This window comes from Rhynchophorus ferrugineus, unplaced genomic scaffold (genome assembly GCF_030347505.1).
Source record: "Rhynchophorus ferrugineus isolate W39M unplaced genomic scaffold, kcgeb_rfMv2 rfM3, whole genome shotgun sequence".
Lineage (NCBI taxonomy): Eukaryota > Metazoa > Arthropoda > Insecta > Coleoptera > Curculionidae > Rhynchophorus > Rhynchophorus ferrugineus.
Genome location: NW_027472582.1, coordinates 21,571,896 through 21,597,741, shown reverse-complemented (window position 1 = coordinate 21,597,741; position 25,846 = coordinate 21,571,896). Strand labels below are relative to the sequence as shown.

Here is a 25,846-nt window from a genome sequence, read left to right as displayed (position 1 = left end):
TTCTTCAATAGTTTATGTATGACAGGGACTAATAAAACAATTGAAAAAATTGAAAAATATTATACCCCTTAAATATTTTTTAATTATTAATGGGTAGACAGGATGTTAATATAAGGTGGGACTAAAGTCCCGCTACCATTTTGACTACGCACCATCTTGGTTATGTGACGTTTAGCCCAGTTTCGCTTTAACTATTGTGTTGTGTAGACCTCCAAATTTTATTATGGATAAATATAAGCCACAGGATCAAGCTGGCGTGCAATCCAAATAGTAGCGGGAGTTTTGCCCCACCCTGTAGCTTATGTTAACTATTTTCATAGATTGTATATAATAAATGTGAATCTTCATCTTAGAAGTCAAAAAGAAGGGTAATAACAGATACTATTTGATTTTTTAAGCGATTTATAATATTTATTTTGGCTAATCAGTACAACTGTAAATTGTGTAACCCAGTAACACAACGATAGTTTTTACTGTTACCTGTAATTTACTGTTGCTTGATAATATCCCTAATAATTGGCGTGAACTTAACGACGTGCTATTTTCACTATTCAAATTATCGCAATGACCGTCTACGGTTACGACTATTCCGACTCTCCTTCTCTCTTTTCGTCTCATCAGTTTCACCTTGAACCCAGCCACTATGCTGATCACTGCCATATACAGAGCGATCTCGCCCTATTCACTCTACGTGTAATACTACTACTATCGCGAATAAAAATTCGAATCTGAATTATTTATTATGATAATTACGGGAAGAACTTTAATTGAACACGATTTGCGGAGCGTTACCAGAATTAAAATTGCAAATTTCCGTACTGTGTTGATATTAATGCGTAATTCATTTTAATGTTGTAAATTAAACGTTAAATTAAAGTTTAGCACGGCCGGTAAGCAGTTTTCCTCCGGTTCTAATAAGGAAACGTTCCTACTAGGTGCACTGGCTGCACGCTGACTTTAACCTTCACCGCTTTAACTATCTCACCTCCTTTTTTTTTTCATTAATATTTGCGATTGTCTTTGGCGAACTACGGCATCCAATCAGGCCCTAGTTTTTATATTATTCAGTTAGTCTGAGTATTTTTTAATATTGTTATTAACATGAGCGTTGAACGATGGAAATGTATGTTTTCTGCAAACTAATTTGCAACTATTAATATTTGAATTATTTAACTCTTATTTAACTGCTTAGCATATAAGCTTGGACGATCAAAAGTGTTGTATATATCAAATCTATCGTCGTTGTATAAAAAGCATATTTTTCATTAATATAAAATGTGGAGATCAAGTCTGATAGATCAAAGAGTATCAAAGACTACAGATTAGCTTTTCTAGCGTAAGTAAATTTCCCGATACTGACTTGGAATTACCTATTTTCGAAATATAAATATAAATCATATATCAGTTATAGAAAATGGCCAAGTACACATTGGATACCAAAATTTAGTGTACACTGCTTCTGAACTATATAGTCCAATAAAAATCGGTGTGATTATGTGAGTGTGACGAGTAAACTATTTAGTATTAAAGGTTTCGTTTTTATTAAAATAAGATCAATGGTATCGTTACATTTCTTTCCACTAAAATAAAAACGAAGTTTGTATCAATGCTCATCCGAAAATGAACTAAAAAGCAAAAACCAAGAAAATATGAATTCAATATGCACTGATTTATTCCTATTAATTTTTATTCTATTTGTCTGGGATTCATATTGCATCTTCATTAACTGTCATCAGCAAATATTACAATATTACCATTTTAAAATTAGAGAACACAATTAGCTGTTTTCTGTCACTCTGCTATATTAAACATATATGCTTTATCTTTACATGATCTGTCAATATTTTTATCACTCTGCTAACTCTGTTACATGTATATTTACCGTCGTGAGAATGTCTGTTCATCCCTTCAATCAGTGCCAAGATCATTTCTGTAAGTTTCAAGGATTTTCTTCCAAATGACATGATAAATACACATATTCGCTAAAACCTTATTCAAAACTAAATAGCGTCGAAATGACAAAACCCATTTGACGTATGCCCGATTCCTCAAGCAGAATCAGTCTCGGAATACATCTCGATGGTAGGTTAATTAGGAAACATCATATTAGCCAAAAAGCAGAGCAGGTCAGACTCAAAAACAAAGAACTGTACTGGTTAGTCGGAAGATACTCCCAACTTGACCTAAAATACAAGAGATTGGTTTATCAGTCAATCATAAAGCCAATTTGGACCAATGAGGGCAAATATGGGGTTTTACTAAAACATTAAAACAACTAATAATCGAAAGCACACAAAACAAAGTTCTAATTAATGTAAGACTAATTAGTATCTAATTAATGTTAGATGTAATTAATAAAAAATATAATTTTAAAGCTTCATTGGGCAAAATATAATGGTATAGTAGCCGTTTTTCTTTTAATGTTCTGCACAATTACATAAGTTGTGTGACCAATACGCACAAAAAAAGTATTTCGCACCATGATTATTTTTCTTGGGGTTGTCATAGTGAATCCACTTTCCGTCTCCAATACGATGCAAGAATAGAAATAAGAAATAGACTATAAGAAATGGCGATAGAAAATAGCTTGTTGAGTAACTAATAGGTGAATAGGTTTTTGCTGTATTTGGTCAACAGATCCACCAATTCCTCGTCTTTTAACATCCTTACTGCTCTGATGCGCTCTTTGTCTTCTACGCGGAATTACCTTATGGCCTTTGGAACCATTCCCGACACTTATTTTCACTAATACATTCATCACTACTTGTTTTATCACTAATTTGATCCTTCTGAATAATCCCAGGCACTTATTTTCACTAGTACACTCATCACTATTTGTCTCTATTATTATTTTATGTGCTTCAGTTGGTTTTTATGCAATTAAAGCAAAAAGCAACACATACCGTAAGGGACACTTGTTGAACACAAAACTAGTTTGCTCATGCAAAATTCATATTACACTATGAGGAATTGTTAACAAATGTTCTAATAATTAATTAAAAAGCTTGATGCCTGAATGTTTGCATTTATTTAGTTATGGTGTCGAATACAATCCTTTAAAATTAATTCACAACATAGTCAATCATAGTTGTTATGTAATAGTTAAATATTAATGTCGAATAAGTTTAAGTTTGGCTTGATGAGCTTTCTTTGATCTTGTTAAGGTTCGTCGACATTATTCTGATTTCACATAGACCATGCTCGGTTGTTGGCACACGCGGCAGTGGTCTTGAATATCCCTCAACCGAGGCACTGCCTGTCGACAATATGTTAATTTTACGTGTGGTTTAGAGATGCCGACTACCGATATCCGAAGAATGCCGAATTCAACAGACAATCGGTGATTCCTAGTTTACGCGAAGGCTTTTGTCCATCGTTGTGAACCCACCCGGACGCGTCTAGCCTTGGAGGTCAATTCCACTCTATTGTTGATGGGTTCTTAAACCAGTAGTACGCCACACGAATTAAAATTGCCTTGTCATTTTCTTCTTGGCATATTTAATTCGTTTATCTTACTCTTTTATAGTTTCCGCCAATGACTGGGGGTTTATGATTTTACTAAAAAAATACTACTTGGGTTTATTTGGAAGACTTCATCGTTTGTCACTTTTGTATAAGTTATTGCTGCAATATTTAAAATAGCCGACTTGGTTGGCGTAGTGGTAAAGGCGACAGGACGATTCTGTTGCGATAGTCGCGGGCTCGAATCCTGGTGGAGCATGGTCGTAAATTTATGTTTGCGATTGTCTTAGGCAATAGTGAAAAATCCGATAAGGAAAATGATCCGAGTTACGCCAGTAACAAGGCTGAGCAATACCGGATGTCTTCTGAGACGATTTCTGGACACTCACCAGTCGGTAGGCTTAATGCTGAGGACCATGGTTCGGAGCCCACGTTCAACTGTAGGTCCAGCCCAAATAAACCCTCGTTGGTAAAAAGGAGACTTTAAAATGTATATAAAAGAATATTTTTATTGTTCTTAATTACTCATTACTCCACTAAGGTCTCCTTGTACTGTATAGTTCTTATGAGACTTGTTATCATTGCAATTAGTCAACTGAAATAGAGATTATGATAGAGAACCCGAAGAAGGTCTTGTTTCTTAATGTATGTGGTTCATCGTTCATTAAAAATCTGAATTGTTTATCTAGATAAGGGTGAGAAATCGATACCGGTCTTACAGACTGCGTAAAAATACAAAACGCAAGAATATATTATATATAGGGATTTTAATTCAGGCTGGTAAAGTTTGCTTCCCCCGTATAAGTGTGGGAGTAGTGTTGGAAATAGCTATATCTTTTCAAAATAACTGGCTAGATCTGATTATATCTTAGATGGCGACAGAAGATGGAATTTCCCCATCGAATTAGTTTCGTCGAATGAGCGTTGAATGATGAAAATGCATTGAGTTTTCTGTAAAATAATTTGCAACTACCAACATTTGAATTATTTAACTCTTATTTAATTGCTTATCATATAAACTTGGACGATCAAGAGTGTTGTATATATCAGATCTATCGTCATTGTATAAAAGGCGTATTTTTTGTTAATCTCAAATGTGGAGCTCAAATCAGAGAGACCAATATCAGAGATTACAGATTGGCTTTTCTAACGTGAAGAAATACCCCAATACTGACTTGGAATTATCTATTTTCTAAATATAAATATAACAAGTGAATTGAAAAGTTCACGACTTACCACACATTTTTTTGGCAAAATTAGTTTTTTTTTATTCAACGTAATTCCCTTCAAGGGTGATACGGTGATTATAGCGACCCTCCAACTTCGATACCATTTTTGTAGTACGATTTGTCCTTTGCTTCAAAATAGGCCTCAGTTTCAGCGATCACCTCTTCGTTCGACGAAAATTTCTTCCCAGCGAGCATTCTTTTGAGATCTGAGAATAGGAAATAGTCGCTGGAGGCCAGATCTGGAGAATACGGTGGATGAGAAAGCAATTCGAAGCCCAATTCATGGATTTTTGCCATCGTTTTCACTGACTTGTGACACGGTGAATTGTCTTGGTGAAGCAGCACTTTCTTGCAAACATGTATCTTTATTAGCGGTTATATTAATCCCGTCTTTCTTTAATGGGATATTTATTAGGGACTTTAATAAGATATAATAGGATTTTGATCGTCAAGGTCACTTTCCTCTCTTGTGTTAAAACTAAAAGTATTTGAACATTTTTACTTGTTTTAACTGAATGTTGTTCAAGTTTACTGCTGGTATTGATATATTATTACCAAATTGCGTAAAATCTTGTTTGTGCATGAGGAATTATGTAAAAACACTCTTTTGATCATTATGTTAAATAATAATCAAACCTTTTCCCGTCTTTGTGGCTATACATACTTCTAGTAATTGATTCATTTTCACATTTCTTCAAATTTACGAAATCATGGTACGTAATAATATCTTATGAGTATGGATGAGGCAATATGTCGTACAATTCATTGTCTTTGAACCTTTTTCCTCCTTCAGGTCACTCTTTGTCAATGAGATCAGAATCGCAACTTTTAGATTATTGAAACCAAAATCGACTATCGACAATGACGAAGCAGCATCACCATAAGGTTCTTAAAATATATGATGGGCTTCTGCAGCAGATTTCTTGAAATAGAATAATGAATGTCAAAAATGCAATTTTCATTTTGCAAATGCATTTTTACCGTTCCATGATTAGCAATTGTTATTTTATATAGGTAATTACAAAACCATCAAATTTAACGGTTGTTTACATTGAGACTTCGCATTTTCACCAATAGATGTAACAAAATAAAGGCGACTCCTAATATACAAAAGTTAAAAATTAAATACTCTATGGCATAATTTTTTAAACTATAATGATGTTAGTTACATGATTTGTTGATATTAATCTTCACAACACTCAACACAAGTTCATTTGTTCATATTTTATTCCATCTCAATCTCTTTTATGGGCGATTATAAAGATATGAGTAGGTAGATAAATAAGGATTTAGCTTTATTGTAATACATGGAACTGTAATATTATTATACTTACCAGAGAATACCTTAAAGGATATGAAGAAGAAATGATAAAGAAAAATAAATACACCCCATACTGGACCTGACTAACGATCAATCTTCTTCTAAGATTTGAGCTAATCCTGACACTGCGGTTACTAGCAATTTATTACAGCCATAAGCCAAGAAAATGCATAATAATTAACGCGAATTAACGAACCGGCGTATTTTCACTATTCAAAATATCGAAATAACCAGTTATATGGTTCTTTTTACGTTCTTTCTCTTTCTTCCTCGACGGTTTCACCTTGAACCCGGTCATTATGCCGATCAGTGCCATATACAGGGCGACGTCGCCGCCGCTGCCGCCATTTCTCGACAGCCGATCGGTATAAGTAGTCAAAATTGAATTATTTATAACGATAATTACGCGGCGAACGTTAATTGAACACGGTTTCCGAGGCGTTTACTCGAATTAAAATTACAAATTTCCGTAATATGTTAATGTTAGTGAGTAATCTTTTAATGGTTTAGGTAAACTTTACGGCGGTTTCTTTTTTAACTCTATTATGCCCATCATTTTCCTAATCAAATTTAAATTGATTTGTTTGCCGTTAGGTGTTTCACGTAATTTAAGATGAATAACAAGCACTTGATGCTTTAAGGATGCTTTATATACAGACAATTTTGTAATGATGATAAATTAGAAGATGCTGTTCTATCGTTTCTTTTGAATAAATTTAATGTCAAACAAGAAAAATGCATATATCCAGTTGTTCTAGATCTAAACACTGATTATAATAGTTTGGACAAGTTTGACAAATGCAAGGTAAACGAATATCTCATAAACTTCTATGGCGAAATTGACCAACTATGGCGCTAAATGCGGCTATATTTGGTGAAGAATATTCGCCGTTAGAAATCCTGCGGCACCAACAGCAATAACTAGACACTCTAGTTAAGAAGAAGTAAGATTACGCCCATCATTTTCCTAATGAAAATTAAATTGATTTGTTTGCCGTTAGGTGTTACACGTAATTTAAGATGAATAACAAGCACTTGATGCTTTAAGAACGCTTTATATATAGACAACTTTGTAATGATGATAAATTAGAAGATGCTGTTCTATCGTTTCTTTTGAATAAATTTAATGTCAAACAAGAAAAATGCTTATATCCAGTAGTTCTAGATCTAAACACTGATTATAATAGTTTGGACAAGTTTGACAAATGCGAGGTAAACGAATATCTCATAAACTTCTATGGCGAAATTGACCAACTATGGTGCTAAATGCGGCTATATTTGGTGAATAATATTCGCCGTTAGAAATTCTGCGGCACCAACAGCAATAACTAGACACTCTAGTTAAGAAGAAGTAAGATTATGCCCATCATTTTCCTAATGAAATTTAAATTGATTTGTTTGTCGTTAGGTGTTTCACGTAATTTAAGATGAATAACAAGCACTTGATGCTTTAAGAACGCTTTATATACAGACAATTTTGTAATGATGATAAATTAGAAGATGCTGTTCTATCGTTTCTTTTGAGTAAATTTAATGTCAAACAAGAAAAATGCATATATCCAGTTGTTCCAGATCTAACCACTGATTGTAATAGTTTGGACAAATTCGATAAATGCAAGGTAAATGAATATATCCTAAACTTCTATGGCGAAATTGACCAACTATGGCGCTAAATGCGACTATATTTTGTGAAGAATATTCGCCCTTAGAAATCCTGCGGCACCAACAGCAATAACTAGACACTCTAGTTAAGAAGAAGTCCCAGTCACAAGAATTTCAAGAATCATTCAAAATTAAATAATAACTAACAGACAAGCACAGAAAAGGCTGTACCGTTACAAATTAATTCCTAAGAACGTTGTGAAGCGCTCCGAATTTGTCATCTGCAGCTTCACCAATAAAAAAAGACCTTTTTTCGTCGAATTATCACCAGTGATGAAAAATTAATATATTAGAACAAAATACAATCCTCATCAATATATATACAATTAACAATAACATACAAAATAATAAAGCATTTTATACAGAAATATATTTAGCAATGAAAAAAACAGTGTTGTTTAACAAATAATTTTGATACATTTTGAGAAATTTACAATTGAATTAAAGTCCACTTAATTTTAATTCTTTTTTATTTTACTGAAATGTAAATGTATTTTTTATTTCCTGTTCAATTGAAAGAAAAGCAATCGATTACTGTTGGACACTTGAGCGTTCACCAAAGTAATTTTTGCTGGCTCTGTTGTTTTCAAGCAACACGTAAAAGTGCAAAAGCACTCTAAAATTTCCATATTCATGAAGCACATGCTTTAAACGAATCTGATGTATATATTTACACAAATTAGGATTGCTATGTGTTATCATTATTCACTATTTAGACATTTATTGCAGTATATCGGAATTCTTTGAAATAAATACAACAAAACATACCCAACATATAGTTTCATTATATGTAGTACATATATAGTGTCTCATAAACATATTTTATGTATACGTTATTAACAATGAATATATGAATCAGGTTGTTACATTTCGATCATGGATATTTCATACTCAAATAAAATTAAACCAATGCTATAAATATATGTACTTGATATACTTAATATATATTGTACCAAACTTTTTATAATGATAATTATAATAACTTCAATATTCTCACCACCAATTTCAATAAATCATCAAAATTTTCTAACGAACTAAATTAATCCAAAATATCTTTTGTAAGCTACAATATATCAAACATTTTCGACAAAACTAACTTTGATCAAATTGATTTAGCAGATGTACTAATTAAATTATTGAGAATATTATAATCATTTAGATATCGAGCCTCTTTTTGGTTTTTGAATTCTGTTATCTTCGGTGATTTTAAAACAGAAATAATTAATTTATGCTAATCATATAAATTATATATTTCCGTTATAATTTAAATTATTTCATTATAACAATTATAATTAATATGAAACACATAGTAGCATAATAAACCCATAGCGACCTTAACAGATCAGAAACTGTTTCTTGAATGAATCATCGCCATAAATATTCATACGTACCTGCTATACCGTTGGAAATGAAAGCGATATTATGTCCGTTCTTTATTGATTTTCATGTTTTTTTTTTGTTGTTCACAGATGGCCGACACAGTCAAGAAGTCTAGAATAGTAAGTGAAGACGACAAAGATTTAGAAGAGGCTTTACTTGAAGAGTTTAACATCAGACTAAAAAACTGCTTGAGCAACGTGTGTATTTTTTTGCTATTTTTGTTGTTTTCTTTTATTTTTATTTCGATTTATGTAAAATGCTTAGTAAAATCATCGATATTTATATATCGATATGAATATGAAATTAGTATAAATGTTTATTTCATCAAATAAAATGACAAGCATCTTATATATGGCTGACGTATATCGAGTGAATAAATTTTATATTAAAAAATATAATTTATATATTTATATAATGTATCTTATTAAATTATTTTAACGTAATGCTTGTTTATAATTAACTGAGATAATACCTTCCAAAGTTCAATATTTTTATTATATTTTCTCTTCTCTATATCTTTAATAAAACGTTATCTATCGGCTTCTTCTCAATTTTTTAGTGACATCTTTAATTTTAACTGTAATATTTAGACCTATACTAAAATTTGTATCCACAATTTTTATTATGCGTTAAATAATATTATAAATTAATTGTTCAATAATTTTATTCCATCCTAACTTACCAAGTCTTAAAGAAAATTTGCTCACTAAGATACCTCGAGATCTCTCAAGAATATATGTAGCTTGTCAATAATTTTGAGCTGCTTTTTTTTAACTTCGACTGGGTTTTTTATAGTGTGAAAATTAATTTATAAAAACCAAATATGCTTCATTAATTGAACTATTGACATATGGGACTGGATAGAGTCGCATCTTCGCATCAGACCGAAGTTTTGATATGAGGATGGAGTTCTTCTAATCAGATTATATATTTGAGCAAGTACCTACTTTACCCTAGAAGGACCCTACTTTTTACAATCTGTTGATTAAAAATCGAGAAGATGGTGTGCTAGCTAGTGTTTGTCTTGTTGTTTTTAATATATGAATATTGGACCTTATTACTCATGTGGCCGATCTTATTTATATCTCTCAAAGACACGTCTGAAATTCATTCTTTAATAAATCTGAATCGAAGGTGAAAATGGTATTAATTAAGTTTAATACTAAGTTGTAATCAAGAAACGCGTCTCCAATCCGGAAACCAATAGTCTAAATTGAAGTACCTAGTACGTATAGTAATGCATAACAAAGAAAACGCGTTTTTTTTTGTTCTAAATTAACTTTATTCATCAACGTAATCTCCATCAAAAGACACACAGTCATTCCAGCGCCGCTCTAACATTTCAATACCACTTTTGTAGAACAATTTTATCTTTTCCTCAAAATGGGTCTGTCTCCAGTTGCTCCACTCAGATGATGATCGTTTTGATTCTGGGGTGAAGTGATAGATCCATGTTGCATTCATTGCCACATATCGATGCAAAAATTGCTGTTTGTTGCGTTTAAACATGTCCAAACACTGCTCAGAATCATCAGCACGTTCTTGTTTTTGGCCAACAGTGAGCAAACGCGGTACCCACCATGCAATATAAAACCAACACGTTCTTTTGATATATTTACGGTGTTAGCTAACTCACACAGCTCCACTTTTAGATCATTCCAAACGATCTTGTTAATTTTTTTTGGTGTTTTCTGGTATTACCGCCTCATTTGGACGTCCACTACGTTCTTCATTATCGGTGTCTCTACGACCACGTTTGAAGTTCAGTAAAAAACGTTGGTTCAGCAAACCAACGTTTTTTTGTTGTTTCTGATGGAGCGAAATCCTTATAACAGTTTTCAAGCCATTGCTTTGCTTGAACGGTGTTTTCTCCCATCAAGAAACAGTGTAAAATTAAAACACAAAACTGTTTTTGATTCATTGTTTTGAAAATAATAAAAGTAGTGGCACCCTTAGCACAATAACACAAACTTATGAGTAAAATATTATGAAATTTTAACAGCTCTCTTTTGAAGGTGAGTACTAACTGAAAAGCAGCAGAATGCAATAATACGCCATCTATATGTTAGGCCCGGGACTTTTCAGCCCATGTGTTAAAAGTGCTTCATTATTATTACCAATGTTTTGCCATTTTTCTGCCACCATGATGCTATCCATGAAACACTTTTGTGATTTCTAGTTATAAAATTGAACCAGATGGTTTTTACTTCTTTTAAAAACAGCTTGATTTCATTGCAGGAATCCCCCAAAGTTCAGAGCAAGTGATAGTCAGAGTGTGTTATGTCTAGACTATACGATGATTGCTAAAAACAACCCAAAAAGAGTGTTAGTATGAAAAAGCCATTAACATTATGAAAAACAACACGTTTTGTGTTTTTCAATTTTAATCATAATGTTGTTCTATTGTGTCTTCTACTCAACTGAAAGTAGCTTCCACTAGACCTTTCCACATAGACCATCCAACTATCGATGATCATTGATAATTTCGGTTCGATTTCTTTCTGTCATGTTCTATACATGGAACTTCGCTTTGTAGCTAACTTTGCGAAATATCTAACTCCCAAACCCATATCTACACTACTACGTAGCATTGTCCTAATAACATTGCAAAGCATTCCAACCATTGCTCTAATTTCGATGTTTATACACTGAAAGTAATACTCAAATGTGTCCTAAATTCATCTCATTTTTTTCTCAAACAATATTATTTTTACCGGAATTTTTACATAACTCGTCTCATTGGATTAAGGCTATTTGTGCCTCTCTACAATTCTGACGATCTGGTCTACAATGTACTGACTGGCTAAGATCTTTTGGCAACAATCTTTTGAAATATTTCTGTAGATATACGTTATATGTTTTAAGTTTTCCAAAAATAATAACCAAATAAACTTCTTTATTTAAAATAGTTCTTTGATTACATTAGGAATTATATGTTTACCATGGTTTAGATTTGTAGTTTAAATAACTAGGTAGCAGAAATCATAAAAACCAAGTTAAAAGTTCAGATACTTAAATAGTGATTTAGTATAGATAAGCTTTATTAGTAAAGATTATCTTTATCAGTCATTCAGTTCTTTAGATTTTCCCAATAATATCTCTCCTTAGGATAGAATTCTTATTAAGTTTATAAATGTCTTTGGTTGAGCTCACAATCAACTATTTACAGTTTTTATTTTTAAAACATCAATTTGTTGCGCTCTTTGTTATGTAACCCTGTTTGTAATCTATCAAGTTTAGATCATCCTCATTACACTACTTTGTTCTTTTTAAGAATTTCCAACAAACGAAGTTCTTACATTTTACTGATTTTCGAAGTATTTCGAAGAAAATAAATATCATCTAAGTTATAATCGCTGAAATATAAATTATTTCCACATTTCAGGAAAAATATTGAATGTTGCTAAGAAAATAAAAAAAAAACTAAACCGATGTCACTCCATATATTAGAGCTAGATTATTAGCAATTTTCTATACTGCTAAAACAATAATTTATTTTTATTTTTGTGTGTTTAACTAACCCATGCTTTTAGGACGACCTTCAGGCTTACGATCGCAAAACAACAGAAATGTTTTTGCGCAGCGAAATCCAACAGGAGAACTATTACGACGAGCCGAGAAGCTTGTTAACTAACGGTACTAAACAGAACGGCCATCACATTATGGCCGCGATCGAAGTAGAAGAAGATATCTACGAAAATATTCCAGAAAAGACTGAACACTTGGACCAAAACTACGTTCCAATGGTAGAAAATAAGATCGACGAACAGTTAGATTTAAGCTGCAAAGACGTCGAGTACGAACAGATGGGTGAGGTAGACTGCGCTTCCAACCTATACGAAAGCGTCGAGTTAAAACCGAAAGAATCCGCTGACAATCAGCGACAAGCTCCCGCACTGAATCTTCCCACCACATCCCTGACAGACTGTTCCGAACAGAGATCTCCAGATTTAGATCTTAAGTCTTCCGTTAAAGATCGCATGCTGTTGAGCTGCGACGAAACCTCGACGTTACTTTTCACCCAAACGGTCACGTCTCCAATGCTCACCCCCAGTGAGGAGAATATCGATTTCCTCAAGGGATTCCGACGGGAGAACACCAACTCCGAAAGCACCACAACCACGACCACCAGCCCACCGAAAGATCAAGAAGAAAAGTTCGAACAGACCAGTCCTGATTTTTCGGAAACTTTAGAGGACGAAAAACAAACCGAAAACTATTATGAGAACACTGCCTTTTACAAAAACACTACCCCCGAAAATATGTATGAAAACTTGGAAGTGGCTGGTAACGTCGAAGCTTCCGACTTGGAACCCGACGAAAATATCTATGAACGTTTAGAAGATTTGAAAAGCGAATCAGAAATTCCTCTAGAACAACAGAAAATTGAGGAAAACATTTACCAAAATATTGAGGAAGTTCTGGAAAAAGACCAATCCAAAGAGGAACGAAAGAGTTGCGATACTGACGAAGGTAGTCTGGAAGAATTCATACGAAACGAGAGAGAAGTATCCGAAAGCTTCCTCGTTACCAAAAAGTCACCCATTGAGAGTGATGAAGTAAATGAGCCTCAAACTGTAGATAACACTTCAGAGCCTATAGAACATGTTTCTGATTGTGCCAAAGATATCATAGAACCCCAAAGTGGCTCGACTGAAGCACGGGAGGAAGTCGAGGACAATAACTCAGAAGGAATTGAAAATCAAGATAAAATGTTAGTTTCCAAAACGCCTACGCAAGATTTCGCTCAGCCCACTGAAACCACACAAAGCGATGATTGCACAGTTATAACAAGTGAAACTACCTCAGAAGAGACTGAGGAAAAGAATTGCACTACTGAGACCTACAAGGAATTGATATATCACCAGAAACTAGAAACAAATTCAAATTATTACGAAAAATATACAGAGGTAGTAACGAAGAGCAGTAAAAATGAAACTATATGTAATAGAGAAAAGGACACTGAGACAGTTCCTGCAGAAATCGTGAAAAACTTGAAAAGTCAATTCCAGAACAAAAGCGTAGAAGTAGTTGGAACAGTAAAGAAGGATTCTAAGAACGATGCGAAGAGCGTTAACATTATTAATCAAATCAAGACCAAATTTGAATCTGGACAAGAAAACGGAGAAAATAAAAAACCAGTGGATGTGAGTTGATTATTTTATTATTATTTTTATTATTATTACACTACTACTTCGACAATTTTTCAAAATTATCATTATCTTCATAGTATCTTAGATCTTTCGAATACACAAATGGAAATAATATTTATAAATGGTAAGACGAAATAGGTATTTTGCACAATATGCTTAAGCTTTTATTGTCTAGATGCGTTATTTTTTGCATGATTTTGCATTAATAATATGTGATATATATTTCTACATGACATAAAACACAGATTCTACAGTCATTTAAAAATACAATTTAATATATTTGTTTACAGGTCATATATGTTTATTTGTCCAAATAATGGATAAATACAATTTCTAATCAAGTCCCAAACTTGTACTCCCGTTTTTTTACTCTTAACTACTAAAAATATTTATCCACACATCTGCAAATAATAATAATAATAATATAACTTACGATAATTTTACAAACATTTATTTACAATTTATTTTATAACGTAATTTTGGTGAATGTGCTAGGAGCCACATAACATCCGCATAAAATTACATTATATATATATATACATACATATTAATTCTTGAAATCGTTGAATCAGAAATGTTGAAACAGTCCAAGTTGTAACTTTTATCATTTAAAAGTAACAAAATGTATATGTAATGTTATTTTTGAAAGTATTTTTTAGAATATTTATTACTGGGTTTGGAATGTGTAGTATTTTTTCGATACTTTTTTTTGTATGCATTTAAACGTTATATGAAGTCCGTTAATGGTTACAGTAAGCAAGCGTTGTGTTTTTTTTATTATTTTGTTAATTTAACACCATTATCTCGATAAACACGGTGTCGGACGACCATTAAAGTTTTACGCTCTCTTTATTTTTCTTTCGATATCTCCAAACAATATTATCCATTTAGCGCCTAACTTTACTCGAAACAATTTCGTTTTCCCATTGGTTTTCTTTATTTTGTTTTATTTATCATATATTTTTTGTTTATTTACCTGTAGAGCACTGAATATTCTGAAACTATTGTTGAAACTAATGCACCTGGTGAGAGGTCAATTAAAAAGAAAAAAGTGAAGAAAACAAGGAAAGAAGAGAAAGAAAACATTTCTGTCGTAAGTTTGTTTGTTTTATTTTTATTTTGTTTTAAATATATTGTTAGTATTTTTTAACGACTTTAGTTTATTTGGCTAATTAAATTTAAAAAGTAGCTTTGTAATGATTGTCCCTTCTAATTTTGAAATATGCCTTTTCAAAATTAAAAGGTTTTTTGTTTCGGTTTATTTTTATTGTTGTTTTCCCTGCTTATTAAATTTTAGACCCAAAATGGAAACGTAGAGGGCGAGAGCTTTTACAATGTTAACGTAAAAAGTTTGGTAAGAACTTTTTTATATCTTATTATTAACATGAAAAAGGCAAATTAGTAACAAGTATAATTTAGCATTTGGCATGCAAATTTATTTAATTTTATACATATAGATGATATTAATAGTATCATTTTGAATTAGTATAAATAATTTCATTATATAGTAGAAAAGGAGATATTTAAGTAGAATCTTATATATTGTTTGGCATTCATACACATTCATAAAAGATTCTTAAATGTCTCCACTTTTTCCATACAAATTCACCATTAACATTGCAATTTGCCTGATTTTTTTAGACATAGAATTTCAGCATGCATTTTGTTAGCATTTTATGACTAATGTTGCATTTTTTATTTTTTTATTTTATTAGTGTAGATCATTTGGAGATTTAACAAAAATTCAGAGCGACAATATTAATAAGAATACTGATAGACTGGTAAGATATGTACTCTAATTCAATACATTCACAATATCAATTCAAACCAATTACAAAGTACAGCTTATCGTTAACATTGCTCCATCATCTTGCTTCAGACATTTTAATTTTTGCTTTGTTTTTTTTTCGGTTTTATAGCGCACTAAATCTCTGACAGATATGATGAATCAGTTTAACAACAAAAATATCGAAAATGTTTTTTCCCAGGTATCAGTCAAAGCTCTGGTAAGAAATGCCGAATCGTTTGATAGAGAACAAAATACTGAAAAATATGCGTAATTGCACGTCGACCTAACTAGATATTTTTATCAGTTTAAATTGTGCATTGTATTAATGACTCAATATTTTCTTCGAATTTTGCTTAATAAGACTTGGTTAATAATAAGAATATTTTAATTATCATATACATAAAAATTTATAATATCTTGAATTATTTTATTGAATAAATTTAATTTATTATAAAAATTTTAATGATATCAATTTTAAAATGTGATCGTAAGTAAAACAATATTACATGGTGAAGGCGAGAGGTTCAAGAGAATGGATACCATTACTTATATATTTGGTCATATCTTAAGACAGTGATATTATGATATATTAATCATAATATTCTCATAATTGCATGCCAATGTTTCTCAGTATTTTTTCTACTCTATCGTTACCTTTAGAGTATTCAATTAACAGTTTTTAGCAATAGACATTAGTAACTAACCATTAGTTTTGTTGCATGTTTTTCTATTTGCATGATCGTCGTAAATGTAGAAAGAGGTATTTAACGTCGAAGGAAATAATAATGTATGTCCATTCAGAGAGGAACAATTGGTAAGTGGCTTTCTGTAGAGTAATATTAGAAATATGTATTTTATGGGATTCGTTATATTCCAGGGTAGTTATATTTAAAGTAATTTGGGAAGTAATATTCGAATTTTAAATCGTCCATGCCGCCTAAAATGTCACCTATACAATCTTATCATCAATATATCACAATATAATTCATTTTATCATAACAGTAGACATAATACTAGCTTTAATTGTTTTATTAATTGATTCATAATCATATTACATTTATTTTTAATTATAGTTCTTTTACAATATAAGATAGAATAAATATATATGTTTCAAGTTATTTTCTTTATTATTTTTGTTGTTATCTCATTATTTAAAGAGTATATATAAAACCATCTAAACCTCCTCACCTGAAGATTCTACATTGAAATATTTTTAGTCAAAACATTTAGTAATTTTAATTTTGATAATATTTGTAAAATATAAATATATCTATTTGAATATCAAAACTATATCAGTAAGTTGTAACCTATATAATTTAAATATTTTCTTTTTAGAAATCCAGCTTTTCGAAGTTTGACGCCTTACAGAAGAAAAATGTTTTGCATATTAGATCAACTGATTCAACAAAAGCTCAGGAGAAGTTTAGCAATGTAAGTATATTTATATTTATTCACTTTTACAATGTAAAATTATATCCTATACTGTATATTTAAAAAAAAACTATCTCATATCTCATAGTAATTCAAACGCCTTTTGATATTTAATATGAAGCCGGATATTGCCATATCCAGAGAATTTCAAACACCATTCAAACAGAACGGAATGGTACCGACCGACAGACGTTTTATAGTAATATTATTTGCAAATTCCGAATAAACCCAATAAAAGTAACTATAAACTAATCGACCAGATAATTTTTTATCGCTGTTCATTAAGCGTGAATCGCAATGTGTACTGATACATATCGGTAACATTCGGGCGGTTTTCTCATTGACATCCACAACATATAAATGTGCACCAAACAGTCTGTGGCTTTTCACCAAAACTACTTGACGATACATCAATTAATTCCGATGAATTTTCAATTCAATTCACTTTGAAAAATGTACCACCTCCATATGTTTAAAGTATTACTGGTAGGGTTTAACAGGTGATCTTTACTTATGCTGAAACTATTTTTTAGGGTGTCCAATCAGAAATATCCACCAATTGTAAAGCTTGTGGTAAGCAAGTCTTCCAAATGGAACAAATTAAGGCGGAAAAAGCTTTGTGGCATAAAAATTGTTTCCGATGCACCGAATGCAGTAAGCAATTGACGTAAGTGACGTAATATTGAACGGAAATATCTAAAAATATAATCATGATTTCATTTTAATAAGTATGTTTATATTAATTTGTATCTATGATATTTAATTGTATTAGAAATTTTAAGTTATTATTATTTTATAGCGTGGACACATATGAAAGTAACGAAGGTGCTCTTTACTGCAAACCACACTTCAAAGCTCTGTTTGCTCCGAAAGCTGTTGAAGACGACGCACCTCGTAAGTATTTCAAATTATACCTTATTTAATAAACGCGCGTCATATACGTTTCTATCGACTTTTGACGTCGACTATAAATGACAACAGACATAAAACTAAGAAATGTCTTATTTGACCGTTACTGTGACTTGTTTACAGCCAGACCACGAAAGCACGAATTAATTATTCGTGAAAACGAACCAGTCGAACTACCCCCCGACGTGGTCAGAGGTATCAAACGTGTTCAGTGTATTTTTGATCGTTTTTAGATTAACCCAAATAACATATATAATAAACTAAGAATGATCTAATTTATGTTGGTGGTCTAAAATATCTGCTTCTGCTTTTAGTAATAAGTGTACTAGTGTCTGTCTATAAAAGGGTAATTATATTGGAAAACAAATGAATTAATAACTATTTAAGAGTCGTTGGCCAATTGTTATCTTAAATCATTTCAATTAGTTTAATTATTCCCAATCAATCATTTTGCGCCCTTTATGAAAAACATTATTAATTGAAACTGATTTTAACACATTTTCTTATAGAATTGGCTAATTAAAAGTAGGTTTTTTTTATTTGTTTTTTGAATGTGATAAATTGGTTTATCAATATATCATACATACTAGACCTAACTTATATATAGCGCTTTTAATATTGTTGATCATATCTATAATAAATTGTTTCTGTTTTGTTTCAAAGAAGCTCGGAATGAGGCGGAACGTGAGTTTAAATGTTATATGCTTTTTCTTAACTTAAGGATCCCTGTGTGATTATATAATTGATTGTAAAATGGAACGCCACTTATATTAATACTTAATTTGTATCTATTATTAGCGAGCGATAAACCCGACCTGGGCCTTGAGGAATTGCAAAAGCTCAACGTTAAGGAAAGGTTCCAAGTATTTGAACATTATCAGTCGCAACACTCTGAGAATTCTGAGGTTGAACGTGGCGGAACCCCCGTTAAAAGATCGCCTTCAATCCTCTCGAAGTTAGCCAAGTAAGTGCGATAATGATAAATATTTTAACTGTATATACATTTTCATTTTAATATATCTAGATTCCAAAAGCACGGAATGGATGTTGGAGTATCCAATGAAGCTCTGGATGGTATTCCCATTGAAGAATCATCTTCAGAGGATGAAGTCGAAGAAGAGGAGATACCAGAAGGTGAAGATCCCGATCTAGTTAGGTAAAAAATCAAAGCTTCTTTTGTAATAAGGGGTTTTGAGTAAAATTTTAATTCTAGAGCTAAAAAAGTCCAAAAAGAGAAGCCATTCCATTTCACTGGCATGTCAGATGTCAAGAAGAAATGGGAACACGGTGATCATACTCGAGAAGAAAGAAGAGAAGAAACAAAACAAGAAATTCAAAACATCCGGAACAGACTATTTTTGGTAACCGTTCAATATAAACATTGTGACAATTTACTAATTTCTACACTTAGGGCAAACAAGAAAAAATGAAAGAGGCTTATAAGCAAGCAGTAATGGAAAGCGAATCAAGCGCCAATGTGAAGAAAAATGTATCTGAAAAAATCGAAATCTGTGATACAAAGTCGATCAAAGAAAGGTTTGAAAAGGGTGAAGTTGCAAACGAAAAAATCAAAGAAAATAAAGAGGAAGAAGAAGAAATCTATGAGAGTGGTAAGTTAAATTCAATTTGTTAATGTGTTCTGTCTGGAGTAACTATTTTAAACAGCTAAAAATAGTTTACATGTACCAAATATATCAAATCAATTTTATATTAATTATTTTCAGAAATTAGCAAGAAATCCAGATCGTTGTTTTTGGAATTAGACGCCACTGCCTCGAAACCACCACAGATATCACCAGTTAGTCCTCCAAAATTAGAAGTGAAGAAAGCAAGAGAGGTAACATTTTCTTTCGTTCACTTTATTTTATTACAGTTCTACTCCAAGTACATTTTGGGTCTATCTTTGCCTTTTTAAACTATCTAGGCCTATTTAGCAAAAGCAGCCAATGAAGATACTGTGAAGTCCACAGAACAAATGGAAGAGGTCGAAGTTAAAACGGCCGATATCCAAGAGAGGTTTAAATTTTTCGAAACGTATAGAGAACCAGAGAAACAAAGGAAACAATTTCGAATTACTCCTCCTAGGGATCCATCGCAAGTCAAGGTTAATAGTAACCGTTCGTGTGCCAACTGTCAAATTCATCCCATCAGACTAAATGTGCACATATTTTTTACATAACATAGGATCTGCGTAACGCATCGACATACTTTCCTTAGATCATTAACATCTTTTTATTTGTTTTACCCTACTTTAATGGATTTGGTTTTTAGAGTTCATCATCCTATCATGGTTTTCTTCTTCCCTTTTTTACTAATGCTTCTTCTAAACGTGCAAATGTTTTGATTACAAATTATATTAAGAATATGCTATAATTTTAGGAATAGTAATCGTTCATTCTCCTTAAATAAATAAATATATATGCGAGAGTGAATGATTTCAACTAATACTAATAAGTAGCACTAATTTTCAATATTTACCAGTTAAATAACTATTACTAACAAATTCATTATATTACGTTTTAGACTGAAACACCCGAAAGAGAAATTTATCGGGATCCGGACGTTGTCAGGTCAGAAGAGTACATTGATGATTCTAAAATAGCACAAGAAACACATACCGCCTCAAAAATGTTAAATAAATTCAGGCAAATGGAGGAGAACTTTTCTAGAGAGCCCGAACCTACAGGTAAGAAATCTAAATCTGCATTGTCAAATACTATGTTATGTTCGTATAGTTCGCTAGTAACTATCTATAGTCTATTCAAAGTTATTTTGTATATACGTCATCTAAATGTGTGCCTTAAAAACGTCGCAATGTTGCCGCATCAACTCAGAGTTTTAGTTCACTTGGGCTTTGATATACAACTAAATTCTAATCTGAATAAAATAATTGAACAAAAATGTCAAATATAATTTATTTTAACATAGTATATTTAAAAACTACAGTTAATTATACGGACACAATAGTTTATAGGTTAGTGTTATAACCTCTTATTGCTTTCAAGAATTTTGCATACGTCTGACAAGTGGACAACTTTGACAGGCTCATTCGTTTACGTGTTCGACCTAATCAGACAGCAGTGTGTCTCTTTTTAACTAGAATAAAATGAAAAGGAAAATATTGTCTGATTCTGAAACGAACTTACAAATTGCGGCAGGCAATACATGAAACATATTGATGACGCATATACAAATAAAATTTAAATATTTAGAGCAATTAGCCTTTAAAAATTATTTGAAGACTTTTTTTTATTAATAATATATATTTAACGAAATAACAACGAATTTTATTGAAATACATAGGCCCAAAACCCCTGAAATGTTTCACTCCACCACCTGAACCCTCCAAACCAGAATCGCAAAGTGAAGGAGAAGAATCCTCGGAATATGAGGAAGAGGAAGAGGAAGAAGTTGACTACGCAGGCAAACTGCCTGAAGATATAATCGAGGTAAGTTATATAATTCTAGAAGGTAATCAAATAATAGTGCAATAAAATATATTTAGGCGCAGAAAGCAGCCAGAGCGAAACAATTACGTGCCAAATTCGAAAAATGGGAAGCAAATGAAATTAAAAAGGAACAACAAAGTTCCGTAAATATTGCTGAAGAAGTAGGTGAAGAACAATCACAAATTGAATCGACAAGAGTGTAAGTACTAACGCTTTTACAACAATTACTCCTTATTAAATCAAATGATTTACTTTATATAAACAGATTAAGAGCTAGATTCGAATCCATGAGAGATTCATCAAGTACAGAATCCCGAAATCAAAGAGTTAAACCAAATCGTTTTGTGGTAAGTTCAATATATATTTTTGCTTTTTTATATTGCTATAACTATTTTAATTTAACTACTTGCAGTTTTATTTGCCGATATTTTTGTGTTTGTTTTACATTATGTTTAATTTATTTCATTCTGTTACCACTTTTTTTCTTTGCATGGCAAATCTACATCTAGATTGATGTTCAAATAAAATTTTCCATAATAATTTGTTTGCCTTCTTGGGGGTCAAATTAAAATGAGCTGAAAATTTTCGGCTCTATATTGCTATATCTAATGTCTTCCAAAAATATGATCAGACACATACACCTTTTTTTTTTCACAGAAATAGTGTTAATATAGAGTCAATAATGCTTTATTTTATTGCTGCTAATTTTGATGTTTATTTTAATTTTTTGTTTGATGCATGTTTTTTTATGTGTGCATTGCTCTAACATACTTCTCTGACCACTTTACTGAAAGCAATTTTTTCTTTCATTTTCAGTGAAGAGAAAAAGCGAGTAAGAATAACAAATGTCGTCCTTTTCATGTTACTTCATAGTAGGTTAAAAATCTCAACACCAATAAATTTATATCCTTAGAAAATGTCTACCTGTTTTTTAATAATGTTAATTTTGTCACTTCTTTTTGGTTAGATTAATAGTTGTTTTATGCCTCTAACAATAAATGTAATGTTGATGATCAATGAAAATATTATGGTGTTACATATTAAGTTTATGTTAACTGTTAACTATGTATATTTTTAATGATTAAACGCACACATTTATAATAACTTGTAATGGTTAAAATTATATTATTTTGGAGAATCGGTTGATCATGCAAAATAAATTGTAAATAAAATCAACATAATAACAGGGGCAAGTAGTAGAGAATTTTAGACCCTTATTCTACATCCATATACCTTTAACTTTAGTAACATTTTAGAACATTTTAGATTTATGACTATTGCATATATGTTAGGGTGAACAGAATTTTTTACAATTTTCCTATCACTAAAAACTTCCCATATTAACATGTATGTTTTTCATCCAAAACAAATTGATACTATATTGGATCATTGAATGTTTTATTGCAATATTTTATCAGTTTAGGAACCTTGTTGGCCTTTTGATACGCTTGTTATTTGTCATTGAAGTTTTATAGTATATTTGTATTTATTGCTTTCCTATAAGTTCAGTTCTTTCCATCTGTCAATACAGGGTGTTCAATAAATTTTTTCTCTATATTCATGATACTAATGAATGTTCACATAGCAATACGTGTTTCACAAATATCTTGGTGTTAGCATTAATAAATCCCCCAAGATAAATGTCCAGGTATATAAATTTGTTTAAAAAGATACAGTTAAAACAGGGTTATTAAATTTGTATTGAAAATTTTCTGTATTCATTATTGGTAAGATGTATTTCCTTTTTTGATACCGAACACATGAAATTGAATTTTTATGTATATATTTATAAGCCTGTTATGTGCTTAATATTGTTTCATATCATTTTTATTGGAGATTTATTGTAATATTGTGCCAATTTTTTTAAAAATATGTTGAGTGGTTTAATAAAATTACTTTTACCTCTTAATTTGTTTTATTTATGTGTAAACAAACACAAAAATATCTAGGAATATTGTTTCAAAATATTATTAGATAAATTGATTATATGGTTGTATAATTATATTATTTAGATTAACAACTTTAAATAATCTTTATAGTAACTTAATATATGTTGAACATTTGTATGATATAAAATATTTCTGATTTAAAATTTGTTTATTGTCTGTTAATTATCAAGTATGTATTTCTGGATATATTATTTATATTTAATTTATGTTTAAATAATTATTAAGTGATATAATTTATAGCTTTTTTGATGTATGTCATTTAAAAGATAATCTAAACTAATAAAAATTTGGAATGTATAAGATGTAATTTAATCAAAGCTGATGACGTTAATTTAGGTATATTTTTCAACGTGATTTAAATAGACAATATGCATTAATTTTAAAGGGTATGACAGTGACCGAGAGCTGCCAGAGCTGTAACGGAAAGGTATATCCATTAGAGAAAATATCAATACATGGAAACATATACCACAAAAACTGTTTCAAATGTATGGAATGCTCTTGTGTGCTACGGTAAGATAATATTTTACGTAAAACATTTCTGCATTGTATATTGTACTTTAATTTGTATATATGCTACATATAGTAAACTGTTTTTATGGCATTTCGAATCAAAGTGTATTTTTGTTATATGAAAAAACAGCAACAGTTGCAATATTCTGAGTGAATTTGGCTGAAGATTTCTCCAAGATTTCGTATTTTATGAAATTAGATTACATATTATTTTAAAAATTATTTATTATTATTTAAAAAATTATTTAACCAAAATTCTAAAAACTTTCCATCACGTTTTTGATGTAAGAAGCTAAGTATGCCATATGTCATATGTTCAATTTAAATCTTTCTTTAAACTAGTTCTTTTGCATAATAACTAATTTTGCAGTATTTTGCTCTTGTTAATAACCTCTGGTAGCATTCTCCTTATATTATCTTAAGGCAAGAGATGTCGCCTGATACCTTTGTCTATTGGTTATTTAAAATTAGCTACAATTAGTATTGAACATTCAACAAATGTTCACACAATTTATATTTTCTATTTATTATATATAAACATTGTCCAATAATTACATAAATATTATTTATAGTTTAATATCGGCTATCAACGTTTTTATATTTAAATGCTTTGTTAATTTGTAGAATGGACTCATACTCATATAACCAGGGTCTACTTTATTGTACACCACATTTCAAGAGGTTGTTCATTGCCAAAGGTAACTACGACTCTGCCTTTGGATTGGATCAACACAAGGAAAAATGGCAAAACAACGTAAACAATATGACAGTAGCGTAAATTTTGACAAAGCATTTGTGTTTTTCTTTAAGAAAAATAACTTGTGTGATATTGTAAGTCCTAAAATATTGCCTATGATTTTTATGCTACTTTTACATTAAAATTATATTTATCTTAATTTCAAATCCATTTAAAAAGTACTTAAACTTTATTGATTTTTACAAATTGTTTACTTATAGATAAGTTTTGTACATTGTTATATATTATTTACAATAATGTTTAGTGTTATATTCATCTCTATTAGATGATAGTAAATATTAGTCTAAATTTATTATTATATTCTTCATTTATATTAGTATTTTATATTTATATATAAGCTATAATTTTGTACCGACTGTAATTATATTTACAACTTTTAATAAATGAATTTAGTACACATTATTGTGTTTTAATTTTTCAGCCTCGGGCTATTAAAATGTCAGAATATACATAAATGTAAAAAATAATGACAATGGCTTGCATAAATAATTTGACATTCGTAAGTTAAATGTTAGTATAACTTTTAAATCAGTAAGTTCATAATTATAACTACTTGTCTTAAAATAAAATCTTTTAATCAATATATTTTTGTTTTTTTTATTGAACATGAATGTACGTTTAGCCAGTAAGAAACAATAGTAAAGTTCACACTAAACTTTACAATAAGACACAAACAAAATAATATTTCAATGTTGCATATAATAAATGAATTGACTATGAAATACCCTGTATATAGCTACTAAGTGCTTATTAAATTATCACCAAAATCGTATTTGTTTGGAAAGCCCAAATCAAAGTAAATAACCAATCAAATGCGGGCATGCGTTTCTCCGTCAATCAAT

General features: G+C 30.8%; 1 protein-coding gene across 42 annotated transcripts in view; it reads left to right on the top strand.

Moving 5' to 3' along the window:
- Positions 1-25,403, top strand: part of LOC143192762 (uncharacterized) — a 175,324-nt gene extending 149,921 nt beyond the window's left edge. For 9 of the 42 annotated variants that reach the window (XM_076398324.1, XM_076398326.1, XM_076398329.1 and 6 more), the window contains 23 exons: positions 9,144-9,251; positions 12,588-14,201; positions 15,190-15,300; positions 15,505-15,561; positions 15,923-15,988; positions 16,127-16,213; positions 16,751-16,810; positions 17,332-17,427; positions 17,961-18,094; positions 18,227-18,321; positions 18,460-18,531; positions 19,135-19,300; positions 19,361-19,492; positions 19,550-19,697; positions 19,748-19,946; positions 20,061-20,173; positions 20,261-20,440; positions 20,860-21,022; positions 21,640-21,785; positions 21,842-21,984; positions 22,051-22,132; positions 24,120-24,247; positions 24,872-25,403. In XM_076398324.1, coding sequence (XP_076254439.1) covers positions 9,144-9,251; positions 12,588-14,201; positions 15,190-15,300; positions 15,505-15,561; positions 15,923-15,988; positions 16,127-16,213; positions 16,751-16,810; positions 17,332-17,427; positions 17,961-18,094; positions 18,227-18,321; positions 18,460-18,531; positions 19,135-19,300; positions 19,361-19,492; positions 19,550-19,697; positions 19,748-19,946; positions 20,061-20,173; positions 20,261-20,440; positions 20,860-21,022; positions 21,640-21,785; positions 21,842-21,984; positions 22,051-22,132; positions 24,120-24,247; positions 24,872-25,025 — 4,254 coding nt within the window. In that variant the 3' untranslated portion in view covers positions 25,026-25,403. Of the gene's footprint in view, positions 1-9,143; positions 9,252-12,587; positions 14,202-15,189; positions 15,301-15,504; positions 15,562-15,922; positions 15,989-16,126; positions 16,214-16,750; positions 16,811-17,331; positions 17,428-17,960; positions 18,095-18,226; positions 18,322-18,459; positions 18,532-19,134; positions 19,301-19,360; positions 19,493-19,549; positions 19,698-19,747; positions 19,947-20,060; positions 20,174-20,260; positions 20,441-20,859; positions 21,023-21,639; positions 21,786-21,841; positions 21,985-22,050; positions 22,133-22,601; positions 23,695-24,119; positions 24,248-24,871 lie in introns of those variants that run through there. The other 33 variants (XM_076398348.1, XM_076398350.1, XM_076398352.1 and 30 more) reach the window with 22 other exon arrangements.
- The last annotated feature ends 443 nt before the right edge of the window (positions 25,404-25,846 follow it).